The sequence below is a fragment of the Bos indicus genome, chromosome 5 (assembly GCF_029378745.1).
Source record: "Bos indicus isolate NIAB-ARS_2022 breed Sahiwal x Tharparkar chromosome 5, NIAB-ARS_B.indTharparkar_mat_pri_1.0, whole genome shotgun sequence".
NCBI classification, from domain to species: Eukaryota; Metazoa; Chordata; class Mammalia; order Artiodactyla; family Bovidae; genus Bos; species Bos indicus.
The window spans coordinates 96,070,072-96,097,410 of record NC_091764.1 but is presented as its reverse complement, the minus strand read 5'-3'; the positions used below and the strand labels follow the sequence as shown (position 1 = coordinate 96,097,410).

The following is a 27,339-nucleotide window of genomic DNA, read 5'->3' as shown; positions in this document are numbered from 1 at the left end:
TACAGAGAAAGATGGAGAAGAATAAGCAGGAGGTGGGGAGCGGTGTGAGGCAACGATGAATGAGGGACAGTGAAGCCGGAGCAGCGAGGGAGGCAGTCAGTCGGCAGCCCCCGGCCTGCTGCTGCTGCTGGCAGCCCGACAAGAGGGAACAGATTCCAGCAGCAGGGGCTCTAATCTGTCAGCAGCAGTCCCTTCATGTGTGATCGGCCGGCCCAGCTTGGGGACCGGTGCCAGTCTGGGCACACTGACCCTGCTGGGCCCTCCTGGAAAAGAATGCGCCACTGATGAAAGCTTGAAGGGCTGGGGAGGGCTCCCTGACCCCCAGCCCCAGCCACTGCCCTCCTCCTCCACCTCTCTGGGTGCCCCTGTCTACAGCACGGAGTCAGTTCCCTCAGCAAGCCCCTCTCAAGGTCAGCCAGGCCCAACACCCTACTTCCTCCTGATCCTTATCAGCTACACCAGGTCCTGGAGGATTCTTTCCGAGAGATGACCGTCTATGCATCCATGACAGCTCCACTGGAGAGGAAAGGGAGAAAGGCTCAAACCATTACTTATTTAAAACGTGCGAGGTCTTACAGAGATGCCAAAGCCACAGAACCCTCTCTACTCTCAAGAAGCTTGTGTTCGTTAAGCTGACCTTGGCCGGCCGTGGTCCAGCCCTCACTCGGGCTTCCAGCCCATGTCTGTAACCATAAATGACAGCACTCGCGCTTTCTGGCAACTCGCCTCCGTCCTTACCGCCACCCAGCCAGCCTTTATCCTCTGGTGGGAAGAAAGAGCAGATGGAGAAATGACTCCCACTCAATTCCTAAATAACACCAGCTTCGATTCCCATTAACTGTGAATTTGCACCCTTGTCTGGGTAAGAACAAGGGAGCAAGGATCATGGGGACGTTGCCAGACCTGGCCAAAGGTTACCTGGGGAGCCCCGGCTGCCTGCCAGCTCCTCCAAGGCTGTGGTCAGGCGGCCAAGAGGGGTGTGTTCTCTGCAGAGTGTGGCTCCTCCCAGTGGGACCCCTGGGTTCTGCCGCTGCCCTGCCTCCGACAGCCAAGGGACAGCTCTGAGATTCTGTCCTCACATGTGTGAAATCCATTCACCATCCTACCTACTCTCTCTCTCCCTCGAGAATACATATCTTGAAAGGGCTGGATGAGATGAGCACCGAGGCCTCTCACAGCCGCGGTGCTCTAATTCTAAGGGCAGCCAGGGCTTCTTTAAAGCTTGATTACTATGCAGCAGGGTGAGGGGCTGACATCCAGGTCCCCCAGACAGACCCAGGCATCACACTACCCAAGCCTGGGCTTCGGGCTTCTTACAGACATAAAATGGGCATAATGGTTCCCAGTTTCATTCATGCTTTTATGCACAAATATTTATCAAGTGCCTACAATGCAGACAACAAAAGATTTTAAAATAAAATTTATACAACATGTCAGATAAGTGCTACAGAGAGAAAAAAAGCACGGGATGGGGACAGGGAGCTTGGGAGGGTGGGAAGGACAAGCTGCCCTTAAAAGGGTGATAAGAAAATGTTTCCCAAGGACATTTGCATGGATCAGGATTTTTGCAGGGATCCAGTTAGATAATCGCACTATGCCGGGTGTGTAGAATGCATTCAGAAAGGCAGTCAACATCCGAGTTGTTAACTTTGCCAGACTGGCTGACAATGGGGCTGCTTTTGAGCATGTACTTATGACCATCTTCTTAACCCTGACCATCGCCACCAACCCACATTCTGAGGTTAAGCATGCTCTGAGGATGTCTGTCTGCTTCCTTCATGGAAAGCCACAGCCCTGCACTGCTCTTGCTTCCTTTCTCCTGAGACCATCCTATTCCTCCCCATGGATCCTGGGCCACCTACGTCTTCTCGCCCAGAGCAAGTGGGCATCCCACCCCCTCCCCAAACTGTCCTCAGTGGAATGGAATTCTCTTCCCACTCACTCCCCCTCTCTATTTCCTGCCTTCTCCTCCAAACTGTAAATAATTTTCTAGAGGAGGAAAGAAGAGAGTGAGGAGGAAGATGAGAAGGAAAATGAAAGAGAAGAAAGAGGAAAGAAAAACCAACCATGACAGTGTGTAATGAAATGTGTCAGTCACTCAGTCCTGTCTGACTCTGTGAGACCCCATGCCCTTCTCAAGGGAATGGCTACCCACTCCAGTATTCTTGCCTGGAGATCCCACGGACAGAGAAGCCCAGTGGGGTACAGTCCATAGTGTCGCAAAGAGCTAGACACGACTGAAGCGACTTAGCATGGCACAGGAATGATTCCCTTCTCCAAAGGATCTTCCTAACCCAGGGACTGAACCCAGGTTTCCCACATTGCAGGCAGATTCTTTACCGTCTGAGCCACCAGGGAAGCCCCAACTATGTCACTGGTAAGTAACGTCAGCCATAGAATTCAATAGTGACTAAGGAAGGAATCGTGCAGAGGTCTCAGTGTTAAGCAGTTCAGAATGCTCTTCACTGAATTTAAGGGAAAGGAGTCAGGCTCACTTACTGAAATGACATCTATATATCTGACATGAGGAAGGTGAAAGACTACAGAAAAACAGGAGAGCTTGAATAACCCTCACATTCAACCATTCCTCCATGAATAGTTAAAGCTTGCCTGAATTACAATCAGCAATGAATGTATCTTTTAGGATTATTAGATTCTTCTGTTATTTTTCCAAATTTCTATTTCCTGCTACACTACTGAGCAGCTAAAGTCTCTCTATACACAGATTGTGTCTTGCCTTACTAAACATTTTGTGTGAAAAATGGAGCTTTCCTTAGGTTCTAGTAGATTTCTTCAATCAGGTAAAGACCACCATGCCTAATAGTCCACTTAGAACAGTGCATTTGTGGAAACTTTTGACTCACATATAAACTCTATGAAATGAACCTATAATAACTATTTGCCTTACCTTCAGTCTGCCTGTGCTTGGCACTCCACTCATATTTAACAACAATAAGAGATGGGTGGGGCTTCCCAGGTGGCACTAGTGGTAAAGAATCCACATGCCAAGGCAGGAGACTCAAGAGATGCAGGTTCCATCCCTGGTGGGCTATAGTTCACAGGGTCGAAATGAGTCTGACACAACTAAAGTGACTTACCATGCACATAAGAGATAGGAACGACCAAGCTGGTCTTGCCCACAGTGCCTAAAAACTAACTGACTCAATTCCTAGTTTATTTCTTAATCTCTCAGCATTTTTCAGGCCAGGAGAGTCAAAGAGGCATCCCGTGGGAATGATCCCACGAACATAATGGTTTCGAGGGTGTGGCTTCTGCCCCAAGGTTAGAGGAAGATCGTGTTCATCACAGCTCTTTTAAAAAAGAACCTAACAAAGCACCTGCCTTCACATCAGCCATCCTCATCCCTCAAAGACCTCACTAGAGGAGGATTGTGGCCTTTTGAGATGGCAACTTTCACGGGGAAGGAAGAATTTGGGGGTGGCGGGGGTTAACACAAAACATTTGTTGAGCAAGAAAGCTGAGGACACCAGGGGAAAATAATTAAGAGAGATTCAGGTGGTGCTAGTGGTAAAGAATCTGCCTACCAAGGCAGGAGATGCAAGAGACGAGGGTTTGATCCCTGGGTCAGGAAGATTCCCTGGAGAAGGAAATGGCAATCCACTCCAGTATTCTTGCCTGGAAGATTCCAGGGGCAGAGGAGCCTGGTGGGCTATAGAACATGGGATTGCAAAGAGCTGGACACATCTGAGCACAGCAACAACAAGATAAGAGATTTGCTATGTTGAGATCTCAAAGAGCAACTGCTCTTTCTACAAGTCTCCAGAGTTGCTATGGATGAAGAACAAGAGTACTGGGTCCTTAAGACAGAAAGGGAGCCCAGAGGTGAGCAGCAGGAACACCATCAGGTTTCAGAAACATGCTGGCCAAGTACTGGAGGCACACTGAGAAGGAAATTCACCGTGACCTGTTCCCCTAGGGAAATGATAAAGGAAGCACACAGATATGTGCCTGTTTTTTGTTGCTGTTCAGTGGCTCAGTCATGTCTGATTCTTTGGGACCCCGTGGACTGTAGCACTCCAGGTTCCTTGACCTTCACCATCTCTCAGAGTTTGCTCAAACTCATGTCCATTGAGTCGATGATGCCATCCAACCATCTCATCCTCTGTCACCCCCTTCTCCTCCTACCCTCAATCTTTCCCAGCATCAGGGTCTTTTCCAAAGAGTTGGCTCTTCATGCCTACTAAAAGCTACCAATCTTCTCTAGCTCAGGGGCATAAGAGAGGCTTTAGACAACTTGCCTGATCACTTCCTAAACACTTCCAGATCATCTGGTAGCAAAAGGTTTTCGGGCTTCTCTGGGCAACTAAGATCCTTCACTTCAAGAATGTATGGCATAAGAAATTCTCCAATTCTTTCAACCAAATAAAGTTCCCAGTTGGAACAAAATGTTCTCAGCATGTCTTGGTATAAGGGCGCTGTACTACATTTACTAATAAGGCATAGATGAATGCTATAAAGTTCTAACAGAAAATGAATTCCTATCAGTATACCAAGTAGGATTGTCATACTTGGCCAAAAAAGAAAAATAATACAGGAGCCCTGTTACATTTGAATTTCAGATAAACAACAAATTATCTTTTAATATCAGTATGTCCCATGCCATAACTGAGTCAGACTTATACTTAAAAAAATTCGTCATTTATCTGAAGATCAAATTTAACTAGGTTTCTGTATTTTTCTTGCAATCCTGGTAAACAGCTTTGTCCAGGAGCCTGTCTGGATATAGGCACCAGGCTTCCAAGAGCTAAGAAGTTATCAATAAGGAATTTGGATTGATGGGGAATAAATAACATTCATTTGACAGTGAAGGAAATAGCTCATTTTAAGGATTCTTTCTGAGAATGCTTATATATCATTAAAATTTTTTTTCCTCCTGCAACTAACAAGTGCGTGCATGCTCAGCTAGTCAGTTGTGTCCGACTCTTCATGGCCCCATGGACTGTAGCCCGCTAGGCTCCTCTGTCCATGGAATTTTCCGGACAAGAATACTTGGATTGCCATTTCCTCCTTCAAGGGAGCTTCCTGATGAAGGGAGTTAACCAGAGTCTCTAGTGTCTCCTGCACTGGCAGGATAATTCTTTACCACTGAGCCACCTGGGAAGCCCAAATAACAAGTAAATCCCTTTGAATATGTGTTTCTGTTTGGGATTCAGGGACAGCATAGAGCCTTCTGTCCGTGTTCCCCAAGTCAAGACTTAGGAACGTCCCTCACATGGAAAGAATGCCACCGTCTCATCAGGTATGAATGAGGGGCTTCCCTCCCCTTGCAGTTCTGCTGGGGATGGACGGACCACAGGGTCTGTGAATGCTCCTGGGTTTTCAGAAGGTGAGGCAAGAAGCCATTTCCTGACTCTGTATTCCTGGTGCCAACCAGGGGCCGCGTGCCCCCGGAATATGTCCTGAGGAGCCTTCCTGGGGCTGCTGCTGTTGCGGGGAGCTAAGCATCAAGCCAAAGGAAAAGTCCTCCTTGGGAAACAGCTCAGCATCTGCAACAATTTCATTTGCAAGATTTCCTGCTGTGGCTAAATGCGGTGGCTGCTTGGTTTGTTATTTAAAAGAGTGACCCTAGTGAGACCAGAGCTCTGATGGGAGTGGGGAGGGGCTGATTTCAGATCAGGAGGAGGAGGAGCACTTGAGGATGCCTAACTGAATTCCACTGATGAACTGAAAGAGTCCCTGTTAGTCAATCCCAATCCTTTCTGGATCCTAATGGAAAAACTATTCGAATACTAGTGTTCAAATACTAAGAGAGGCTAGGCATTGGATTCTAGAGCCAGGGGCAGCTGCACTGGGGAGAAGGGGAAGGAAAAGGCAACAGAGAAGCATGCGGGCTGCAGGTCCACGGACAGGGGAGATGTCCTGTCCAGGGGAGATGCCCAGCAGACAGTCAGAGACAGAAGCCTGGAAGAGTCAGGGAACAGGAGCAGAAGAGAACCTTCATGGAGGAAACAGCGGAGATGTGCTCTGGTAAGCCTGGTGAGCCCTTTACATGGAGCAGTTGGCAGATCGAAGGAAGATGGACTGTCTCTCTGCTCTGCACTGGTCTCAAGGAAAGTGTGAATAACCTGGACTGTGCCATCTTTGTTCTATTTAGGACCACTGTGCACAAGAAGGCGGAGGCGAGCGTTTGTGGTCCTCTTGACAATAAGCTGCAAGCAAGGAGGACAGAGGACTGGGGCTTCCCTGGTGGTCTGGTGGTTAGGACTCCGAGCTTTCATTGCCTAGAGCCGAGGTTTAATCTCTGGTGGGGCTACTAAGATCCCATTTTGTGGACAAAAAAAAAAAAAAAAAAGAGCACAGAGAATGAAGGAGGCTGCCTTCCTGAGTGGCCAGAAGAGATGGCGGCAAGGTTAAGAACAATTATGGTTTCAAAGATATGGTGATTGGAGACCAGGCTTCACAGATATTTATAGTCTAACATGAAGTCAGCCAGATGAGAGGTACTATCTTCAGATGGTAGCTTACCCAGAGGAAGTTTTTAAGATAAAAGCAGGCATTCCTGAACCGTATTTGTGGACCCTAAGGTAATATCCACTTGACTTCCTTGGGTTGTTTGGCAGATGTTTTCATCTCGATATTCCTTCATTGTTAGTTTTGGTTTTTATGAACAAATATTTGGAAAAATCATCTGAATCAGATTTGAATTTAACACTAACAATGAGGAGAAAACATGAACGTACAGAACTGAACACATAGTAAGTTTTTAAAGGAAACGTCCCTTGTCTTGAAAAGAGGAGCAGAGCAGAGACGCTCCTGCGGGGCAGGGAGGTACTGGGTGATGGGAATCTCGGAGATACGTCCTGCAGTCGATCCAAGGATCTTTCTCATGCTGCATGAACAAAGCAGACAGAAGTGTCCCTGATTTCACAGAGCGTACAGGGAAGAGAGGTGATAAAGCACATAATGACGATCGTCTTTATTGGAAAGGCAGAGGATGCAGGGCAGGTGTGTAACAGAGTGATGTCAGCCCAGGGCTTGGCTTGCAGAGGAAGGGATGCCAAGACTGAATCCTGAGGGACAATGAAAAGGGGGCAGGAGAAGAGGGCACGAGCATCTGTGAACCGCCAGGCAGGGGCACCTGGGGAGCACACTTAGGCAGCAGTAGGGGCTGGAAGGGAGAGAGGGCATGGTAGGTTCAGCCTGGCAGGAAGGTGGCATTGAAGAGAGAGCTGCACGAGACAGTTTTGGAAAGCCAGGAAGGCTCACGCTGTGGAAGACTCTATAAACCATATTAAGGAGCTGGGACTTTATTACAGGAGCAATGAAAAGCTGCTGAAAGGTATTAAGCACAAGAGTGATGAAATCACATTTTCATTTTAGATCACTCTGACTGCAGAGGAGATTGAAAAGAAGCAGAACTGGGAGCCAGAAGGTGTTTAAGAGGCCCTGTAGCAATGCGAGTCAGAAGAGGTGGACTGGGATGCAGCACACGGGTCAAAGTAAGAGAAGGCTCTCCAGGGAGAATCCACAGACAAGGTCATGGTTGGCTGGGGCATCAAGGACATCTTGGACATTTTTATTGTAGGCACTGGGTAACAAGAGGTACTCTTTATAAAGGGCTTCCCGGCTCAGTGGTAAAGAATCCGCCTGCCAGTGCAGGAGACCCAAGAGATACAGGTTCAATCCCTAGGTCAGGGAGATCCCTTGGAGAAGGAAATGGCCATGGACTCCAGTAGTCTTGCCTGGGAAATCCTATGGACAGAGGAGCCTGGCAGGCTATAGTCCATGGGGTTGCAAAAAGTCAGACACAACTGAGTGACTAAATAACAACATCCCTTTATAAGAGGTGCCAATTTCTCTAGAAGAGTGTGGGGAGGGTTGATGGGAGATGAGACAGCAGTTGAGCTCTGAATATGGTGTGCTCTAGGGCCCACAGCATCCAAAGGAGAACAGATGTGGTCATAGTTAGAGGGATACACGTGGGGCTCAAGGGAGACATTGCAGCCAGAGACATCAATTTGGGGGAACTTACAGACATTGCACTCTCAGCAATGGATGAGAAATCTAGCAGAGGGTCTAGGACAGAACCCTGAGAGGCACCAATATTTAAGAGACGTGTAAAGAAACAAGCAAGCTGGGAGGCCAGGACAGATCTGCCAGGAAGGCAGGAAGAAAACCAAGATAGTCCTTAGCAACAAGTGGGAATAATGAGGGATGACAGAGAGAGCAGGGAGTTCAAGGTGGGGGAATGTCAGGGCTGGATCCAGGTCCAGTCACAGAGAGGCTATGGAGTTCAAGTCCCTTCCAGAAGTTAAACAAGCATTAGTTGGTACACATTCAACCTCCTGTAAATACAATATACTTGAACCTCTCCAGAGTACACTTTCTAATATTTTATTTTTTAAGCTGGATGGAGGGTACCTGAGTATGAATTAAGTTTTTCTGAATACGTTTCTATATGTCTGATATAGTTCATAATAAAGGTGAAATGGATACCCAAAACACATTGTTGAGTGAAAGAAAGTATGGTTATCAAACAGTATGTTTGGTTAGAGTTTCATTTATGTAAAACTGTAGATTCATCTCCACACAGGTACACATGCATAGGGAGCTAGTTATAAAGATGGTCATTGATTATTTCATCAATGATTGTTTCTTCAGATTTAAGGTCTTTTTAACTTTTGGGGGGGCCTCTTCCATATTATTTGAATTTTTATTGGCATATAATTGCTTTACAAAGTTGTGTTAGTTTCTGCTGTACAATGAAATGAGTCAGCTATTGGGCTTCCCAGGTGGCTCAGTGGTAAAGAATCTGCCTGCCAATGCAGAAGATGCAGGAGATGCAGGTTCCATCACTGAGTCAGGAAAATCCCCTGGAGAAGAGTCTCCCTCTTGGACCCCTCTCCACCCCGCACCATCCCATCCATCTAGGTCACCAGCTTTATACAAATAAAAAAACCACAGAAGCAGATACAGAACCTGTACCTGACTGGTTTATACAAAGGCCCCTATGAGGATGTCCTGCCATCAAAGTTGGATTCTGACTATAACCTGCCAGGCTTCTCTGCCCATGGGGAGGGGTGAGGCCAGGGAAGCAGAATTCCACCCATATCTTCTCATTCAATAAACCAGAACAAGGGCAACCATAAAAATTGTTTCTACAATGGTGCTCTCACTTAATCTCAAAGGCAGAGAGAGGAGAAGCAAAAAAAAAAAGTTTAATTAAAAAAATTTTTTAAGTAATAATAATAAAAACAATAAATGTTCAATGAGCCAAAAAGAAAAAGACATTACCATACATGTAATATCTATTTCTGTCATATTTGTAATGTCATATCTGTAAATACAAACTATTAATAACTAATTCCTGGTGGTGAGCACACTGTTATTTGTTGCAAAATTCTTTGTATTTACTAATTTTTTAACTTTTTTCAATAAAATCAAGAGTATTTATTAAAATGCAAAAATAAGCCAAGGGACAAACCCTTTTCATGTGCCTACAGACTCAGCTACCTTATTCCCTGTTCCTTCTCAGTACAGCATCATCCCGAAGGTAAGGAGCCAGTCCTCTCTCACATCTATGCCTGTCTCATCTTTTCCAGTGATCAGGTGTGTAGCCATCGGACAGATCTGCGTTCAACTTCAAACTGAACCTCTTAGTTTCAGCATGACCTTAGACAGCTTACACCTACAAGCCCATTCTCTTATATCGTAAAATGCAAGCAATTTTCAAAAGCTGCCTCGTAGAGTTGTTGCCTTGAGGGTTAAATGAGGTTGAACACACAAAACTCTTAAGAGGAAGACCAGACATGTGGGAAGTGATCAAGAAGGAGGGGAGCTGTTCTGTATTTCTTAAAACAAGAACACCGCACAGTGAGCTCTGAATCTGGGTTGCCCCCACCATCACTGGCCCGCCCAGTGGCCAACCTTCAACCTCAGACACTGCGAACCGCTCGTCCCGGTATGTGAACCTCTGACCCAGTCTCGGAAGCTCCCCTCCGACCCAGTCTTGGAAACTCCCCTCCAACATCCACCATCGGTGCGCCCTCTGCCACACACTCACCTGTTCAGCATATTGGACTGGTAGATCCTCTTCTCGTGGGTGTTGTAGCAGCTGCTCTTGGGCTCGGGGATGAAGCTGTGCTCGGACAGCATGTCGGAGGCCGCGGTGGTGATGATGGCGATCCCGTCCCTCACTCTGGCAGGGAGGCCGTAGTCCCACTCGTCGTAGGACACAGAGACCAGGCCGGTGGGGAACTCCGAGGGCACTGTGTCCGTGTCCCCCGCCACCAGACTAGGCACAATCCACGTGTAGCCGTAGCCGGTCAGCCCTACTGAGTTAGCCACTTCGAAGATGTAGGTGGCCTCTTCCTTAGTACAGTAAAGAAGAATGATGGGGCTCTGAAGTTTCTTGAGCTGGTTCTGGATCTTAGAATCCCCATCGTCCAAGGACATGTCCAGCAGAAGGACCTCCTCCAGCTCCCAGCCCACGAAGCTGTTCTCAATGGTGCTGCGAATCTTGTTGACAAAGTCCTGGTAGCCAGGGAAGTAGGTGGTGACGATAGAGAAGATGTACCAGTCATACTCCTCCATGATGTTGAGCATCACGGAAGCCTGCTGTTCAATTGATGGGCCGAACTGGAAGAACATGGAGGATTCATCCTAGAGCAGGAAACATAAAGAAAGAAAAAGAAAGAGAAAAGTCAAAACAAAGATGAGGAAGGAGAGCCTGAACCAGCTGGACGCAGAGGTTTGTTTGTGTCAATTACTCTTTCCACGTTAATGCCTTTAAAGAGGGATATGTTTGAATTGCAAACATTGGTAATACTCTCCTTCTTAAAACCTTCCCCTGGAGAAAACCAACCTGGATCTATGCTCTCTTTGAAGTCCTCGAGGCTACTGCAGAGCCCCAGACAGCCTCTCAAAATCAAATATGTTAGTATTTCTAGAGCAAAATGTAGGAAGAGCCACAAAAAGCAGGATAAAGACTAAAATGGCCTCATGTCAGTTGAGGTCAGGGTTTGCTGTCAAATGAGTTATATAAACACAAACTTGCTCTTTCCAGTTTTTGAGACTTTTGGATTCATCAGTTGTGGGTGTGTTTCATTCAATCCAGGGAATAATCCAAAACGCCCTCAATCTGCCCTTAAATCTGCCTCAAGTAGGGAGGGGGCAGGTGAGTGGCCCAGCAGGTGAGTGGCACTCAGGTATGGTGAGCTGGGAAGTGCACTGTAGCACAAGATTTGATCAGTGCATTGTCTATAAAGACATAACCGTTAAATGAATAGCACATGGAGTTTTCTCTCTGTCTTCTACTCTGGTAATGAGGCATATAGGTTAGAATGAGGCACAGATAGTCTATGTAAGCTACAAGTTACAATGACTTGTCTTCAAGATCATCTGTGATTAAGCCTGTATTCGAGAACAGCATATAGAAAATAGCTCTTTTTCTTTCCTCTATAATGCCAGGGGTCTCCATCTGACCTGTGTATTACACACAACCCTCTGTCAATGTTAAGCATCTTATGTTTTCTCCCACTTTGTGAGGGGAAAATCCTTTTACATTTCTCCCATTTGAAGCTGTATCCCACCTGCCATTTGGACATGTCAGGCCCTGCATTTTATCTCCATCTTACAGCTAGAAGAATCTGAAACCACAAAATGAAGACCCTCTCAGCCTCATCCTTCTGTTTCAGTCTATTTTCGCCTGAGTTCCTCCTGGGTAATGGCGTCTCTTTTCTTGTTCAGTGGCCCCTGTCTCCTATCTGATGGTTTATCTCCATTTTATAACTATCCAAGCTAACAAAATTGTGTCTTTAATTCAAAGGGGGCAGTGCTTTTTTATCCCCAAAACCAGAGCTTTGAAGCATGGTTACAAGAGATCAGGCTTTTAAACAAAATGATGCAGTGATTTCTTAGTCCAGAAACATATTGTTGTACAGCTGAGAAATTGCTGAGTATTTTTTGGGCCCTCGCTATTGAAAAAAAAAAAAAAAAAAATGCGGGCTGGGAGATATCCAGCTGGTATCCAAAGACCCTGATTCGGCAGCAAGAGCTGCCAGCTCAAGGCTCTGCCAGGGCTGTGTGTGCATCACGTGCCTTGAACTCTTCACATTTTCTTACAAGTGATCCAAGTGAAACAGGAGCTGCTCAGTCATTTGGGGTTAATTCCTTCTGCTATGGGTAAAATGGTGCTTATAATGGCTCCCTCCCCTGGCTTAAACATACAGTCTAAGAGAAGCCTCTTATCTCTATAACTCAGGGATATAGAGAGGGTGGGGCACCAAGAATGCATGGGGAGGGAATGGAAATTATTTCAGAATAAAAGAAAGTCTAGGGCCAGATGGCTTCCCAGGTGAATTCTACCAAAAGTTTAGAGAACAGCTAACACCTATTCTGCTCAAACTCTTCCAGAAAATTTCAGAGGAAGGAAAACTCTCAAACTCATTCTACAAGGCCACCATCACCCTGATACCAAAACCAAAGATGCCACACACATACAAAAAAATTACAGGCCAATTTCACCAATATATATAGATGCAAAAATCTTCAACAAAATTCCAGCAAACAGAATCCAACAACACATCAAAAAGCATCATCATCAAGTGGGCTTTATCCCAGGGATGCAAGGATTCTTTGATATATGCAAATCAATTAATGTGATACACAAAATTAACAAATTGAAAAATAAAAACTACACGATTATCTGAATAGATGCAGAGAAAACTTTGGACAAAAATAAACACTCATTTATGATTAAAAAAAAAAAAACTCTCCAGAAAGTAGGCATTGAAGGAATCTACCTCAACATAATAAAGGCCATACATGACAAACCCACGACAAACATTATTCTCAGTGGTGAAAAACTGAAGGCGTCTCCTCTAAGATCAGGAGCAAGACAAGGGTGCTCATTCTCTTCTCTATTATTCAACCTAGTTTTGGCAGTCCTAGCCACAGCAATCAGAGAAGAAAAAGAAATAAAAAGAATCCAGATTGGAAAAGAAGTAAAACTCTCACTGTTTGCAAATGACTGATACTACATATAGAAAACCCTAAAGATGCCACCAGAAAATTACTGGAGCTAAGGGTAAAATGGTGTTTATAATGGCTCCCTCCCTTGGTTTAAACATACAGTCAAAGAGGAACCTCTAAGGACTATAGCAAAGTTGCAAGATATAAAATTAATACTCAGAAATCCCTTGCATTCCTACACAGAACAGAATAGTGATTTTTAATTTTTTTTTTAAATGCGGCCAGCCCCTGCTCCTCGTCTTCTACTTCAACGCCAAGTATGGACTGCTCTTCGGGTGACACTGGCCTTGTTCTTGGGTTACAATATAGAGTGGGAATCCAAGACAGCAAAGCTTATTTATGACAAGACTTGTCAGGGGCCCATAGAGAGCTACAGTAACAGGAAAGGAAGGCCCGTGACAGAACAACTTACCCAGAATGGTTGTGATCACCTTAAAGTGACAGCCATTTGTTTTCCTTGTTATTTTCAGCTAAACTGGGGAGTTTGGGAGATTCTCAAATGAGATGTATTATCACTTGAGTTTTCACCAGCCCAGTGGACATGACAAAGGGACAGATGCATCCAAATATACCTTAAAATGCACGGGCGTAGGATGAGATGGGTAACACTACTGCCCATTCTATGTTAAATGAACATATCTTATCCCAAGGAGGTTCTTGAACACCCACAAAGCTCCAGCCACAGTGAAGCCACAGCTGATTCCAAAACACAGCTAGAGATAGCCTTGAAGGAAAACCCATAGGCATCCATAGTAAATGAGCCCACACTAATGAGACTGAATTGAAAAGAAAGCCAATCTACTGTATACCAACCTGACCCTCTCCTTTTTAGTCTTCTCTTAAAACTCCCTCACAAAAATAAATGAGCTCTTAAAGAAACTGCCAGCTATTATGTGAAGAAAGCCAATAAATAGTGAAAGTAAAAAAAAGAAAAATTAATATGGTTTCAAGTTACCTCCACCACATGCTCATCTTACCTACTAATTCTGTTGTCTTCCACAATCATCCTTTTCTGACTTCCTCCACTCCTGTCAATGCCCAGTTCAACCATCTTATCTTGCCAATCCTTCATTAAATAAGGAGGCCTTACAAGGCAATTTTATCTGGGGCACCAAGAGGAGGTTAATGAAACCAAATGGGAATCAAGAGACAAAGTTATAGCTTGGGCAAATGTTTCCTGGTATAATGATTGGTCCAGCGTTATTAATTTAGTTGACACATCAATCTGGTATATAGCAGTCGGGAATGGAACAGCTCTTTTTCAACAAAGCTTTGGGCTAACTATAAGTTGTAAGCAGTGACAGCCTTTGCAAATTATGGTCACAGCCACAAATCAAAGAGCAATCTTGATGTGTGCATGGAGTGGAAAGGACTGTGGCCATGCATCCATCTTGGCAGGCTCCCAGCATGCATTGTGATCACCACAAGAAGTAGCATCTTCTAGGATGAAGGACAGGGATATAACTCAGCTCACTATGCTTCCCCACTAACATTTTTATCTCCTGGTGTCATTACAAAATGTTATGTGCACAGGTCCTTGGAGCAGTCTCCTCAGATTCCCAGTCAAATTTATTACATGAATGTACTTCTTCAACTTACCTCCAGAGCACCTTTAAAGCAGCCCAAGATAAAGGGTTACCATGACTGATAGGTGCAGCCAGCACAGGGAAGCTACGATGGGACATTAGAGCCTGTCAGTCTGGAACTGTTATGGTGAACCCCATCATGTCGGTGTTCATGATGTTTATTTGATAAGAAGAAGAAACAAAAACAGGTACTATTTCCATTCTACTAACTGCCTCAGAAAATTGCTGCCTAGAAAATTAGCCGTACATGAGATTATTCTTCTATATCACTGAGATCCCTTACAGATCTGCTTCAGACATAAAGGATATACTAATGGGGTTCAGCTGCCAGTTCATCTTGGGGACTGAATCAGCTGAAGAGAAGCCCCTCACCCAAAGTGAATAGAGTGCACGGAGTGACCGGTGGTCGTGGAGTCTAAAGACCTAGTCCTCCTGCCTTAATTCTGGGCAACTCTGAAGGATGTGTCTGTCTTCAGAACTTCCCACAAGGTTCCATTAATACTGCATCAAAGGACTTCCTCGGTGGTCCAGTGATTAAGAGTCTACCTGCCAATGCAGGGGACACAGGGTCCACTCCTGGTCCAGGAAGATCCCATATGCTGCAGGGCAGCTAAGCCAGTGCAGCACAATTACTGAACTCAGCAAGCCCTGGAGCCCACGCTCTGCCGCAAGAGAAGTCACCACAATGAGAAGCCGGCACACCGCAACTAGAGTATAGCCCTTGTTCGCAGTAACTAGAGAAAGCCTGCGCACATCAACAAAGACCCAGCACAGTCAGAAATAAATAAAGAAAATACTGTCTCACACTGTATTTCTCCCTCTGTCTACTCCTGCCCTTCCATTCACGGCGTGTAGGACTGGAGAGCATTCCCTCCTAAACCTCCTATGCACCAACTTCATCTCAGATCACCTCAGGGAACCAAACTGGAGACTTTATCCATTTCCCTTTTCTGATGTGGAAAAGAGACAACTTGAAAGTGAACATGGTATCTGTTTTCAAATATAAAAATGATTTATATGGTATAAAAATAAGTCTCTGCCCATTGGCTCCAGAGGAGAAAACTGGGACCAGTGAGCAGAAGTAGTAAAAGGCAACATTGGGCTCAATGGAGAAAGTACATTTGCAACAATTATAGCTGTTTAAAATGAAATGGGCCTCGTAAGGTAAGGAGCTTGCTGTCGTTAAGAACATTCAAAAAGGAGTTGGATTATTAACAGATAAGGGATTCTCCCCAGCACTCCATGTGGAAAATGCCATGCTCATCTCTCAGGCCTATTTCAAAAGTCAGCTTTTTTTATGCTTGTTGTCTTTTCTGACTTTCCCAAGTCAAGATAATTCTCTTTGCTCTGTGCTTTCACAATATTTTATACATGCCCCATCACCATATTTATTTATTGAACACATTTTAATCAAGTATAATTGATGTACAATATGATATAAATTGTAGGTGTGCAATACAGTGACTAACAACTTTATTTTTTTAATTTTATTTTATTTTTAAACTTTACAATATTGTATTAGTTTTGCCAAATATCAAAATGAATCCACCACAGGTATACCTGTGTTCCCCACCCTGAACCCTCCTCCCTCCTCCATCCCCATCCCCTCCCTCTGGGTCGTCCCAGTGCACCAGCCCCAAGCATCCAGTATCGTGCATCGAACCTGGACTGGCGACTCGTTTCATACATGATATTATACATGTTTCAATGCCATTCTCCCAAATCTCCCCACCCTCTCCCTCTCCCACAGAGTCCATATACTCCATCTATAGTTATTATAAAATACTGGCTATATTCCCCATGTTGTACAATTTTTCCTGCTGGCTTATTTTATACCTCATAGTTTGTAGCTGTTACTCCCCTACCTCTATATTGCCCCTCCTTACTTGCCTCTGTGGTAATCACTACTTTCTTCTCTGTATCTGTGAGTCTTTCTTTTTTGTTGTTATATTCACTAGCTTGCTGTATTTTTTTTAGATTCCACATTTAAGTCATATTATTCAATATTTATCTTTCTTTGTCTAACATCTCATTTAACATAATACTCTTCAAGTCTATTCCTGTTGCTGCAAATGGCAAATTTTCATTCATTTTTATGGCTGAATTGTATTCCATTGTGTGTGTGTGTGTGTGTGTGTGTGTGTATACACATACACTCACAGACTACACCTTATTTATCTATTCATCTGTTGATGGACACTTAGGTTGCTTCTATATCTTAGCAAATGTACATGAGGCCACCATGAACACTGGGATACATGTGTCTTTTTAATCAGTGTTTTGCGTTTTTTCAAATATATACCCAGGAGTAGAACTGCTGGGTCTTCAGTTCAGTTCAATTGAGTTGCTCAGTCGTGTCCGACTCTTTGCGACCCCATGAATCGCAGCATGCCAGGCCTCCCTGTCCATCACCAACTCCTGGAGTTCACTCAGACTTATGTCCATTGAGTCAGTGATGCCATCCAGCCATCTCATCCTCTGTCGTCCCCTTCTCTTCTTGCCCCCAATCCCTCCCAGCATCAGGGTCTTTTCCAATGAGTCAACTCTTCGCATGAGGTGGAATTTCAGCTTTAGCATCATTCCTTCCAAAGAAATCCCAGGGCTGATCTCCTTCAGAAGGGACTGGTTGGATCTCCTTGTAGCCCAAGGGACTCTCAAGAGTCTTCTCCAACACCACAGTTCAAAAGCATCAATTCTTTGGCGCTCAGCTTTCTTCACAGTCCAACTCTCACGTCCATACATAACCACTGGAAAAACTATAGCCTTGACTAGATGGACCTTTGTTGGCAAATAATGTCTCTGCTTTTGAATATGGTATATAGGTTGGTCATAACTTTTCTGCCAAGGAGTAAGCGTCTTTTAATTTCATGGCTGCAGTCAGAGTTCTTTTTGCCTTTTGGTACTGTTCATGGTGTTCTTGAGACAAGCTTACTAGAGTGGTTTGCCATTCCTTCCTCCAGAGTTGTGGTTTTTCAAGTAGTCATGTGTAGATGTGAGAGTTGGATCATAAAGAAGGCTGAGTGCCAAAGAATTGATGCTTTCAAACTGTGGTGTTGGAGAAGACTCTTGAGAGTCCCTTGGACTGCAAGGAGATCAACGAGTCATTCTTAAAGGAAATCAACCCTGAATAGTCATTGGAAGGACTGGTGCTGAAGCAGAAGCTCCAATACTTTTGTCTACGTAATATGAAGAGCCGACTCATTGGAAAAGACTGTGATGCTGAGAAAGACTGAAGGAAGAAGGAGAAGAGAGCAGCAGAGGATGAGATGGTTAGATAGCATCACCAACTCAATGGACATGAGTCTGAGCAAACTCCAAGAGACAGTGAAGGACAGAGAAGCCTGGCGTGCTGAAGTCCATCGAGTGGCAAAGAGTCAGACATGGCTTAGGGACTGAAGAAGAACAACAACAATGGTAGTTCTATTTTTATTTTTTTAAGGGACCTCCATACTATTTTCCATAGTGATTGCACCAATTTACATTCCCACCAACAGTGTTTGAGGATTCCCTTTTCTCATGGGAAGCATATATGTGCACTTCGTCCCATTAAAAAATGTGCATTTCTCAAGAGCAGGAATTGCACCTTATTCATCTCTGAATCTCCAGAGATTGTGAGATGAATTTCCAGGCACGTGAAAAAAATTTAAATGTTTGTTGTATTAATATTACAAAGTACGTTCCTTTGTTGGGTGGGAGATGAACTGAAATGACCTTGATGGTCTCAACTGGTTCCAAATTTCTATGCTGATGGCACATGTCTGCAGTTATGCCTGAATGGTTGTGCACTTGTACAAAAAGTGAAGGGGATCCACCTTGGAGCCAGCCCGAGGCAGGAAGTGTACCAGTCATTTCTTCATTCTTCTCTACAGCAAATTCCATGAAGCATCATCTACACTTCTTCCAACTCCTCTTCTACCATTCTTTCTTGTACTAATTCCAATCACACTTCCAACCCCACTCCTCCTTCCCAAAAGATCATCTTGTGAAACGCAGTGGTGACATTTGAATTGCCAACTCTAATGTCCATCTGCAGCCTTTGACTTGGGTCATCACAGGCTCCTAAATATGCTTTCGTCCCTTGGTTTCCAGGGCTTCGTATTCACTTGACTTTCCTCCTAACTTACTGGTAGCTGTTCTTCCATTTCCTTTGCTGGTCCCTCCTCTTCCTTCTGATCCTTTGAAGCGGGCATGCCCCAGAGTCAATCTTTGATCCTCGTTTTGTTCCCCTTCTCAGAGATCTCACTCAGTTTCCTGATTTAAATCCCAATTCGTTGCCGATTGCTCTCACACTTCTTTCTCCAAAACTTCAGACTGATACATCAAACTGCCTATTCTACATCCCCATTTGGACATCTCTGAACCACCTCCAACATTTCCAAAATGGAAATGTTTCCAATTTCAGTTCAAGGCAATTCTCTCCTCCCACTGCCAACCCCGCTCTTTCTTTGGACTTCTACATCCAATCAGCCAGGACACCTTGACTGCCTTACCTTCAAAAGGCTGTCCATACAGAGCCTTTTACCACCCACGTTGTTTGAGCCACCCTAATCCTTCACCTGTCATTGAAAGGCCTGCTAACTGGTCTTCCTGCCTCTGCTCCAGTCTCATGTACAACAAAGAAGCAAGATGATTCTTTGAAAGCTTAAATCATAAGATGTTATCTTCTGTCCCAAACCCTCAATGACTTCACAACTCACTAAAAGGAAAAAGCTGACACCCATGATTGGAACCCCACTGGCCCTCAGATCCCACCTTCTCCAACTCTACCTCTCACTCTCCTCCAAGCATGCTGAATTAAATACACTAATTCCCACCCCAGACCTTTATTCAAGCTATAGCCTCTGCCTGAAACACTTCATCCAGCTTCCCAGGTACCCACAGGGCTAACACACACACCTGGTACAAGTCTTCACTAAAACCTCACCTTCTCAACAAAGCTCAATCCTGAGCCTGCGATACGATACAATAGTCACCCTCTCCCATCAAACGCAGGCCTGAGCCCTCTTATCCTGCCATCATATGAAACCCACTTTTAATTATGAATCCACTTTTGATTTTTGCCTCAGCATTCATCACCATCAAATATAATACAATGTATTTATCATGAATGTTTGCCTCTTCCCAACTAGAATGTAAATACCACAAAGGCCGGCATCAATTTATTTGTTTATTGCTGTAACTCAGCACCTCGAATGGCCCTGGCCCAAAGTGGACTCTCAGTAAACAGCTGTTGAATCTTAAAAAGTAGTAATTTGCCATTGTTTGTGTTTGTATGTGTTTACATTTTTCTGTGGGGTGTGGGGTTCATGTATCTTTTCTAGTTAGTGTGTTCACGTTCTTCAGATAAATATCCAGAAGTAGAACTGCTGAATCATACGGTAGATCTATGTTCAACTTTTTGAGGACCCCCATACTGTTCTCCATAGTGGCTGTACCAGTTTACATTCCCACCAATAGTACCCGAAGGCTCCCTTTTCTCCACATCCTCACCAACACTTGTCATTTCTTGTCTTTTTAATAATAGTCATTCTAAAAGGTATGGGCTCCTGTTTTACTATAGTTTTGATTTGCATTTCCCTGAAGATTTGTGATGCTGAGCATCTTTTCATGTGCCTGTTGGCCATCTGCATGTTCAGGAAAAACATCTATCCAAGCCCATTTTTTAATCATATTGTTTGCTTTTTTGCTATTGAGCTTTACGAGTTCTTTATGTATTTTATATATTAAAACCTTATCAGATATATGATTTACAAATATTTCTCCCATTCAGTAGGTAGCCTTTTCATTTTGTTGATGGTTTCCTTTGCTGTGCAGAAGATTTTTAGTTTGATGTAGTACCACTTGTTTATTTTTGCTTCTGTATTACTCAGCCATAAAAAAGAATGGAATCTTGCCATTTGTGACAACATGGTAGGACCTTGAGGGCATTATGCTAAGTGAAATAAATCAGGCAGAGAAAGACAAATACCATATGATTTCACTTATATGTGGATTCTTTAAAAAAAAAAAAAAGCAAACAAATCAAATGAAAACAAAACAAAAAAACAAAGCCAAGCTCATAGATACAGAGAACAGACTGGAGGTTGCCAGAGGCAATGGATGGGGAGTAGGTGAAATGGGTGAAGGAAGTCAATGGTACAAAGTTCCAGTTATAAAATAAATACGTCACTGGGATGTAATGTACCACATGATGACTATAGTTAATAATACTGTACTGCATATTTAAAAACTGCTAAGAGAGTAAACCTTAAAAGTTCTCATCACAAGAAAAAAAAGTTTTGTAACATGTTTGGTGATGAACGGTAACAAGACTTGCTGTGATCATTTCACAGGGTTTACAAATATGGACTCATTATATTGCACGCTCAAAATAAATATAATATTACATATCAATTACACCTCAATTACAAAAGTGGCAATTGATGTTGCATCCAGATAATTCTCATGCATGCATGCTAAGTCACTTTAGTTGTGTCTGACTCTTTGCAACCCCATGGTCTATAGCCCTCCAGACCCCTCTCTTCATGGGATTTCCCAGGCAAGAATACCGGAGTGGGTTGTCATGCCCTCCTCCAGGGTATCTTCCCAGCCCAGAGATCAAACCCACATTTCGTATGTCTCCTGTATTAGCAGGTAGGTTCTTTAACCACTAGCACTACCTGGGAAGCCATAGATAATTTTCAAATCTAGTTTATTTTTGTTGGCTATTGAACTGATAACATTTTCCAGCATTTTATTTATTTTTTAATTGAAGAATAATTGCTTTATAGAATTTTGTTGGTTTCTGCCAAACATGAATCAGCCGTAGATATACATATATCCCCTGAAGTCCCTCATGCTACACAAATCTTAGCAATGTATAACATCCTAGGGATTACAAGCCTGCTAGGCCATTAAAGCAATTTCAGATTAAATAAATCTGACCTTTCTCCTCCTTCTGTTTGCCTTCTAAATTCAGTTCTTAAGAAGGATCTGTGTTTGAAAAAAGGCTAGAACCTCTAGGCTTTTGCTGAAAACCTCCACTACCCATCAGATTTAGAAGGCAAATGTAGAAATGACAGGCTAAGAGGTCAGGTTCCTCCAAGCTGGGTCAGTCCTGGGTATTTCTTCTCTACTTTTTCCATACCGAGCACAAAGTAGAAGCAGAATATGGGGACAAAAATCTCTCCTCTCCCAACACAAGGGGAGGATTTTTCTCTACCCCTCCAACTCCAAGAGATCCCCTTTTTGGTGACTATAAACTCTGATATCAACCATCATTTTTTTTCAGGTGACTAAGGCTGGTGTAGCTATTTAGAGTGGGTTTGGTTAGTGTCAATTCTGTGAGCCCTGCAAGAAAGAAGAAAACACCCGATGTTCTCGCCATTAATCAGAAATATCATGAGTGAAACACACAAATGAAGCTCACTGGTGGAGATGCATGATCTTTCCTGCCAGTTAAATGCCAGATTCATTCTCAGTAAACCCTTGCACACAAAGAGAATGCTCTGGGTTTTCAAAAGCCCATGAACAGACATTCAAGCAGATTGAGCTAGTCTAACAGCCATTCTGGATAGCTAAACAACTCCCCCAGAAGCCGGCATTCTTTTTCTTATTTGTTCTTTCAGAAGATAATTTTGCTTTCTCCTTGAATTGTGTCCTAGTTTCTTCCCTGAATCTCCCTCTTGGATGTGCTTCAATCGCTGAATTTAAGCCACAGCTGAGAAACAAACTAAAAGTATTCACTTTGAGATGTCTACAAGGTCCTTCCTATTCTAGGTCTCAGGGACAATTTTTTAGCAAGAAGAGAGCTTACCAGCAACAGACAGGGCAATAAGAGGAGAAGAATAAAAAAGTCCAATTCCCTCTCACTAAAATACTCAAGTGAATTAAAGAATTAAGTCAGGAAGCAAAAGGCCTGGAGAATACCAAGAGGACTTTCAGAATGTGCTTGGGCTCTGCTATAAGGTATCAAGACAACAAAATCCTAACAAGGCAGCTGCATTTCATCTTAAATTAAAATTCTTCACTATGGCCAGTGTTTTCTGCACATCAAAACAACTCTCAGATGAACTGACTTGTATTTTTATTAAGAGATCCTTTTCTATAAAAGAACGAGCTGACATATTCAACAATCACCATGTTCTGTGACTGAATAAACATACTTTTAAATAAATGCAAGTGGAGAAAGCAGGGGAATGGGAAAAGTTGGGGGGAAAATGAAATAGAGAAAAATAGTATAAACATCAAACCAACAGTATTAATTAGGATTATCAATATCAGACTATATTTATTTAGACAAGTTTACAAAATCAAGTGTGCTCCACACAAATATAGATCTGAGCGTTTTCATGGATTAAAAAAAGCGCATTTCATAGATAAAAAGAAGGGCATGGTAAAACTAAACCACAGAACTAAGAGAAAAGAAAATTTTATTAGGAGCAAAATCCAAAATCAAAACTGCTTATACCATCAAAATCTTTCTATTTCACTTAAGCCAAGAGGGTGGAGTTTACCGAAGAAATGTGCTCATTAATAAAGAACAGGGTGAAGTACAGACCAGTGATGGTACTGGACGCATCAGCAGCATTTTTCGGAGTGAAGATGTAGACATTTGTCTCAAAAACATTAATGTTCCCATCTCTTAATATGTATTTGCTCAGAGCATCACATTCATATACCAATGGGAGTAAAGAATCGGGGAGGTGCTCACAAGAGGAGATGAGGAGGAAAGGCATTTTATACTTGACAAAGCTAAGAGTGCTGGTACCTTATATGTTGCTGAAAATAACAAAGCCCTGGTTCTAAATACAGTAGCTATGTTCATGCACATGGGTCTCTTCAAAAGATTCCTGGAAAACAAAAAGTTCTCTGTCCTTCTGTCCCTGCTCTATAGAGAAAGATGAAACGTTGCTGAATTGAGAATCTGGACCAATTGTGCTCTTTGGCACAGGTCAACAAGCCATTGCTGGGAGAAATATCAATAACCTCAGATATGCAGATGACACCACGCTTATGGCAAAGAGGGAAGAGGAACTAAAGAGCCTCTTGATGAAAGTGAAAGACGAGAGTGAAAAAGCTGGCTTAAAACTCAACATTCAAAAAGCAAAGATCATGGCATCCGGTCCCATCACTTCATGGCAAATAGATGAGGAAACAACAGAAACAGTGAGAGACTTTATTTTTCTGGGCTCCAAAATCACTGCAGATGGTGACTGCACTCATGGAATTAAAAGACGCTTACTCCTTGGAAGAAAGGCTATACGAACCTAGACAGCATATTAAAAAGCAGAGACATTACTTTGCCTACAAAGGTCCATATAGTCAAAGCTATGGTTTTCCCAGTAGTTATGTATGGATGTGAGAGTTGGACCATAAAGAAAGCTGAGTGCCAAAGAATTGATGGTTTTGAATTGTGGTGTTGGAGCAGACTCTTGAGAGTCCCTTGGACTACAAGGAGATCAAACCAGTCAATCCTCAAATAAATCAGTCCTGAATATTCATGGGAAGGACTGATGCTGAAGCTGAAGCTCCAGTATTTTGGCCAGCTGACACGAAGAACTGACTAACTGGAAAAAACCCTGATGCTGGGAAAGACTGAAGGTAGGAGGAGAGGGGGATGACAGAGGATGAGATGGTTGGATGGCATCACCGACTCAATAGAAATGAATGTGAGCAAGCTCTGGGAGATGGTGATGGACAGGGAAGCCTGGTGTGCTGCAGTCCAAGGAATCGCAAAGAGTCGGACACAACTGAGCGACTGAACTGACTGAACAAGCCATTGCCCCCAGGGGCATAAAGAAGTTTCCTGAAAAAGTTTTTCCCAACAAATATCCAGTGATCTGTTGCCCCAGGTCCCTGTACTGAGAAACTGATCACTACTTCCTCACAGAAAGCCAAGGATGGCTGTTCACAATTAACATGGCTTCGAAACTTTCACTTTTCCAAACCAATTTGGTCCTCTGTCTAAAAAAGGTAACACAGTTTGAAGGGCTCCAGAAATGAAAAGAAAATTGCATACAAGCAAATTAAATATACATATCCATCTTCAACCGCTTGTCATCACCTGCCTGGCTCTGCCTGACTTGACTGTGGACTTAGAATTTTAGCCACCAGTTGTGCCTTCCACCCTTTAAAGCAGGACTGGTTGCATCCCATCCTCAGCCAGGACATCTTCTAGAGCGGACTGGGCTGCCCCAACTCCAGAATTTAGAGCACGTGATGTGAGCCTGGCTGGGTGCAGAAGAAGGCTTCCCCCTTCAGACTCACTATGTGCCCACCCAAACTTCTGCGTGACTTTTATTCCTGTCTCTACCAGATGAGACTGGGCTTCCCTGGTGGCTCAGCTGGTAAAGAATCTGCCTGCAATTCAGGAGACCTGGGTTCAATCCCTGGGTTAGGAAGATCCCCTGGAGAAGGGAAAGGCTACCCACTCCAGTATTCTGGCCTGGAGAATTCCATGGACTGTATAGTCCATGGGGTCGCAAAGAGTTGGACACAACTGAGTAATTTTCACTTCCTACCAGATGAACAGCCCTACTCAGACCTTCCCACTTTCTGCACAGTCCCTGCTGAAACCCTTGATGCTGGACACTCCCTGCTCCCTATATCCAGGTGCCAACAGAGACTGGATACCCTTTCTTGCTCTTAATAATAAGAAGTTTATGTTGCTTTGTCCACTATTGTATCAAACCCCTGCATTCCCACACCATCCTGAATCACACCAAGTGTGGGTTATTTGATTCGAAATATGTTTTTTGGAGGGCTGGTGGTGCTAGTGGTAAAGAACCCACCTGACAATGCAGGAGGCATAAGAGACATGGGTTCGCACCCTGGGTTAGGAAGATCCCCTGGAGGAGGGCATGGCAACCTACTCCAGTATTCTTGCCTGGAGAATCCCATGGACAGAGGAGCCTGGAGGGCTTCAGTCCATGGGGTCACAAAGACTGAAGTGACTTGCATGCATGTACACATGCTTTTTGGAGCTTGCTGGCTCCTCCCTTGCAGCAGGCAGTGTACAAGGTAAGATCCACTCTCTCCCTGCCCTTGGCCTCTCCTTAAACTCGTTTAGACCTCAGAATGCCTGGCTTGCAAAAAGGTGAAAGTGGTGTCCAGTGCTGGATTGTTTACATCTAAGTTTCTCTGAAATTTTCTTTGTTCACTTCATGCTGAAAATCACTCTCGGAGACTCACTATGGAAATTATTCAACTTTCACTTTGGCTATGCCTCCTTCGTGCCTATGGGTTAATAGCACAAATGACTCTTTAAGAGTTCAGAATTCCTAACGGCTTACCCTTCATTTTCTTTCCCTCCAGCTCTGGGACATGTGAGTATAGGAAGTCTCACTGAGTACACAGCTTTATCGGCTGGAACTAACATCTAGTCCCCAGCTGGACAAAGGGAGAACCACAGGATCCTGTCCATGTTCCTAGAAAATACCTGTCTATTTCTCTGTCCACACACAGAAGGAATACTCAGCTGAGAAGGTACAGAATGCTACAGATCCAGTTTCCAAAGCAGTCCAGGGTAACCGTCTCTGGCCAGCCTGCCCCTCCCCCCACCAATGCAGCAGTACCAACTCTGCCAATATCCCGGCCATCTTGTCACTGGTGTCCTGGGCACTGGTGTCTTGAGCAATGCAACCCAGGCTGAGGCTTCTTCCTTTGTTGACTCTCTTTGCCCACAGTGTTAGTCCCACAGATGAAGACCCCACTGGAAGATTTCCCTGGTGACTCAGACAGTAAAGAATCTGCCTGCAAAGCAGGAGACCCAGGTTCTATCCCTGGGTTGGGAAGATCCCCTGGAGAAGGAAATGGCAACCCACTCCACTATTCTTGCCTGGAGAATTCCATGGACAGAGGAGCCTGTTGGGCTACACAGTCCATGGGGTCACAAAGCGTCAGACATGACTGAAGCAATTAATACACCCACAACTGGCCTACACTTTTAGCCCAGCATTTCCATTCTCCTCTCTGGGGACATGGGTAGCTGAAATGCTGTCAGTATCTCACTTTGATTCTGAAAGACTGGCAGTGGGCATCACACAAGGGCAGTATCAAAGGTGGCAAGATCACTTCTAAAGATAAGAACTGGATGAGGAAAGGAATGGCCAATATATACATTGTTCTTTTGAAGTTTGTATATTTGTTTGTTTTTAAACCACATTCAGTGGTCTCCTACTTTTCTATAGTTCATATACTTTACCTAAATACATTTCCTTTCATGGAAGCATGTGAGCAGAAAAAGAGTTCTTTAAAAGAAAATGCCAACTGGCATTTCAAACAGAAAGAAACTCAGAGCTTAGCCTTTCACCCATCCTCATCAGAATCTCTGTAGTACAGAGCCATGGTTACAATCAGATGCTGGCACTTATTAATCTCTCATCTAGGTTCTTCACAGTGGGGCCTCTGCCTACAGATGAATCATCCCAGACGAGTATGATTCTTACACGGTCTCATTATCTTTAGACTTGGCAGAAAAGCCACTCACCTATCAGGCTTTTATCAGCTGGCTGTGAATTCTGATCCAGGCTGACAAAAACAAAATGGCGGATCCTGATGGTCCACGGCGACATTTTGATGTTACTTTGGTAGCTTAAGTGTAAGTGTTAGTCGCTCAGTCGTGCCCTACTCTTTACGACCCCATGGATGGCAGCCCACCAGGCTCCTTTGTCCATGATATTTTCCAGGTGAGGATACGGGAGTGTGTTGCCATTTCCTAAACGCTCTATTAAATAAATGCCAGCCTGGGATCTCAAAGAAGACACACTAACCTGAGTGA

The 27,339-nt window shown here is 44.0% G+C and overlaps 1 protein-coding gene across 3 annotated transcripts in view; it reads right to left on the bottom strand.

Moving 5' to 3' along the window:
* The window catches only part of GRIN2B (glutamate ionotropic receptor NMDA type subunit 2B), a 500,904-nt gene that overhangs the window by 212,056 nt on the left and 261,509 nt on the right, over positions 1 to 27,339 (bottom strand). For all 3 annotated transcript variants that reach the window (XM_070790049.1, XM_019961525.2, XM_070790052.1), the window contains one exon: positions 10,025 to 10,623. In XM_070790049.1, the coding sequence (XP_070646150.1) occupies positions 10,025 to 10,623 (599 nt within the window). The remainder of the gene's footprint in view (positions 1 to 10,024; positions 10,624 to 27,339) is intronic.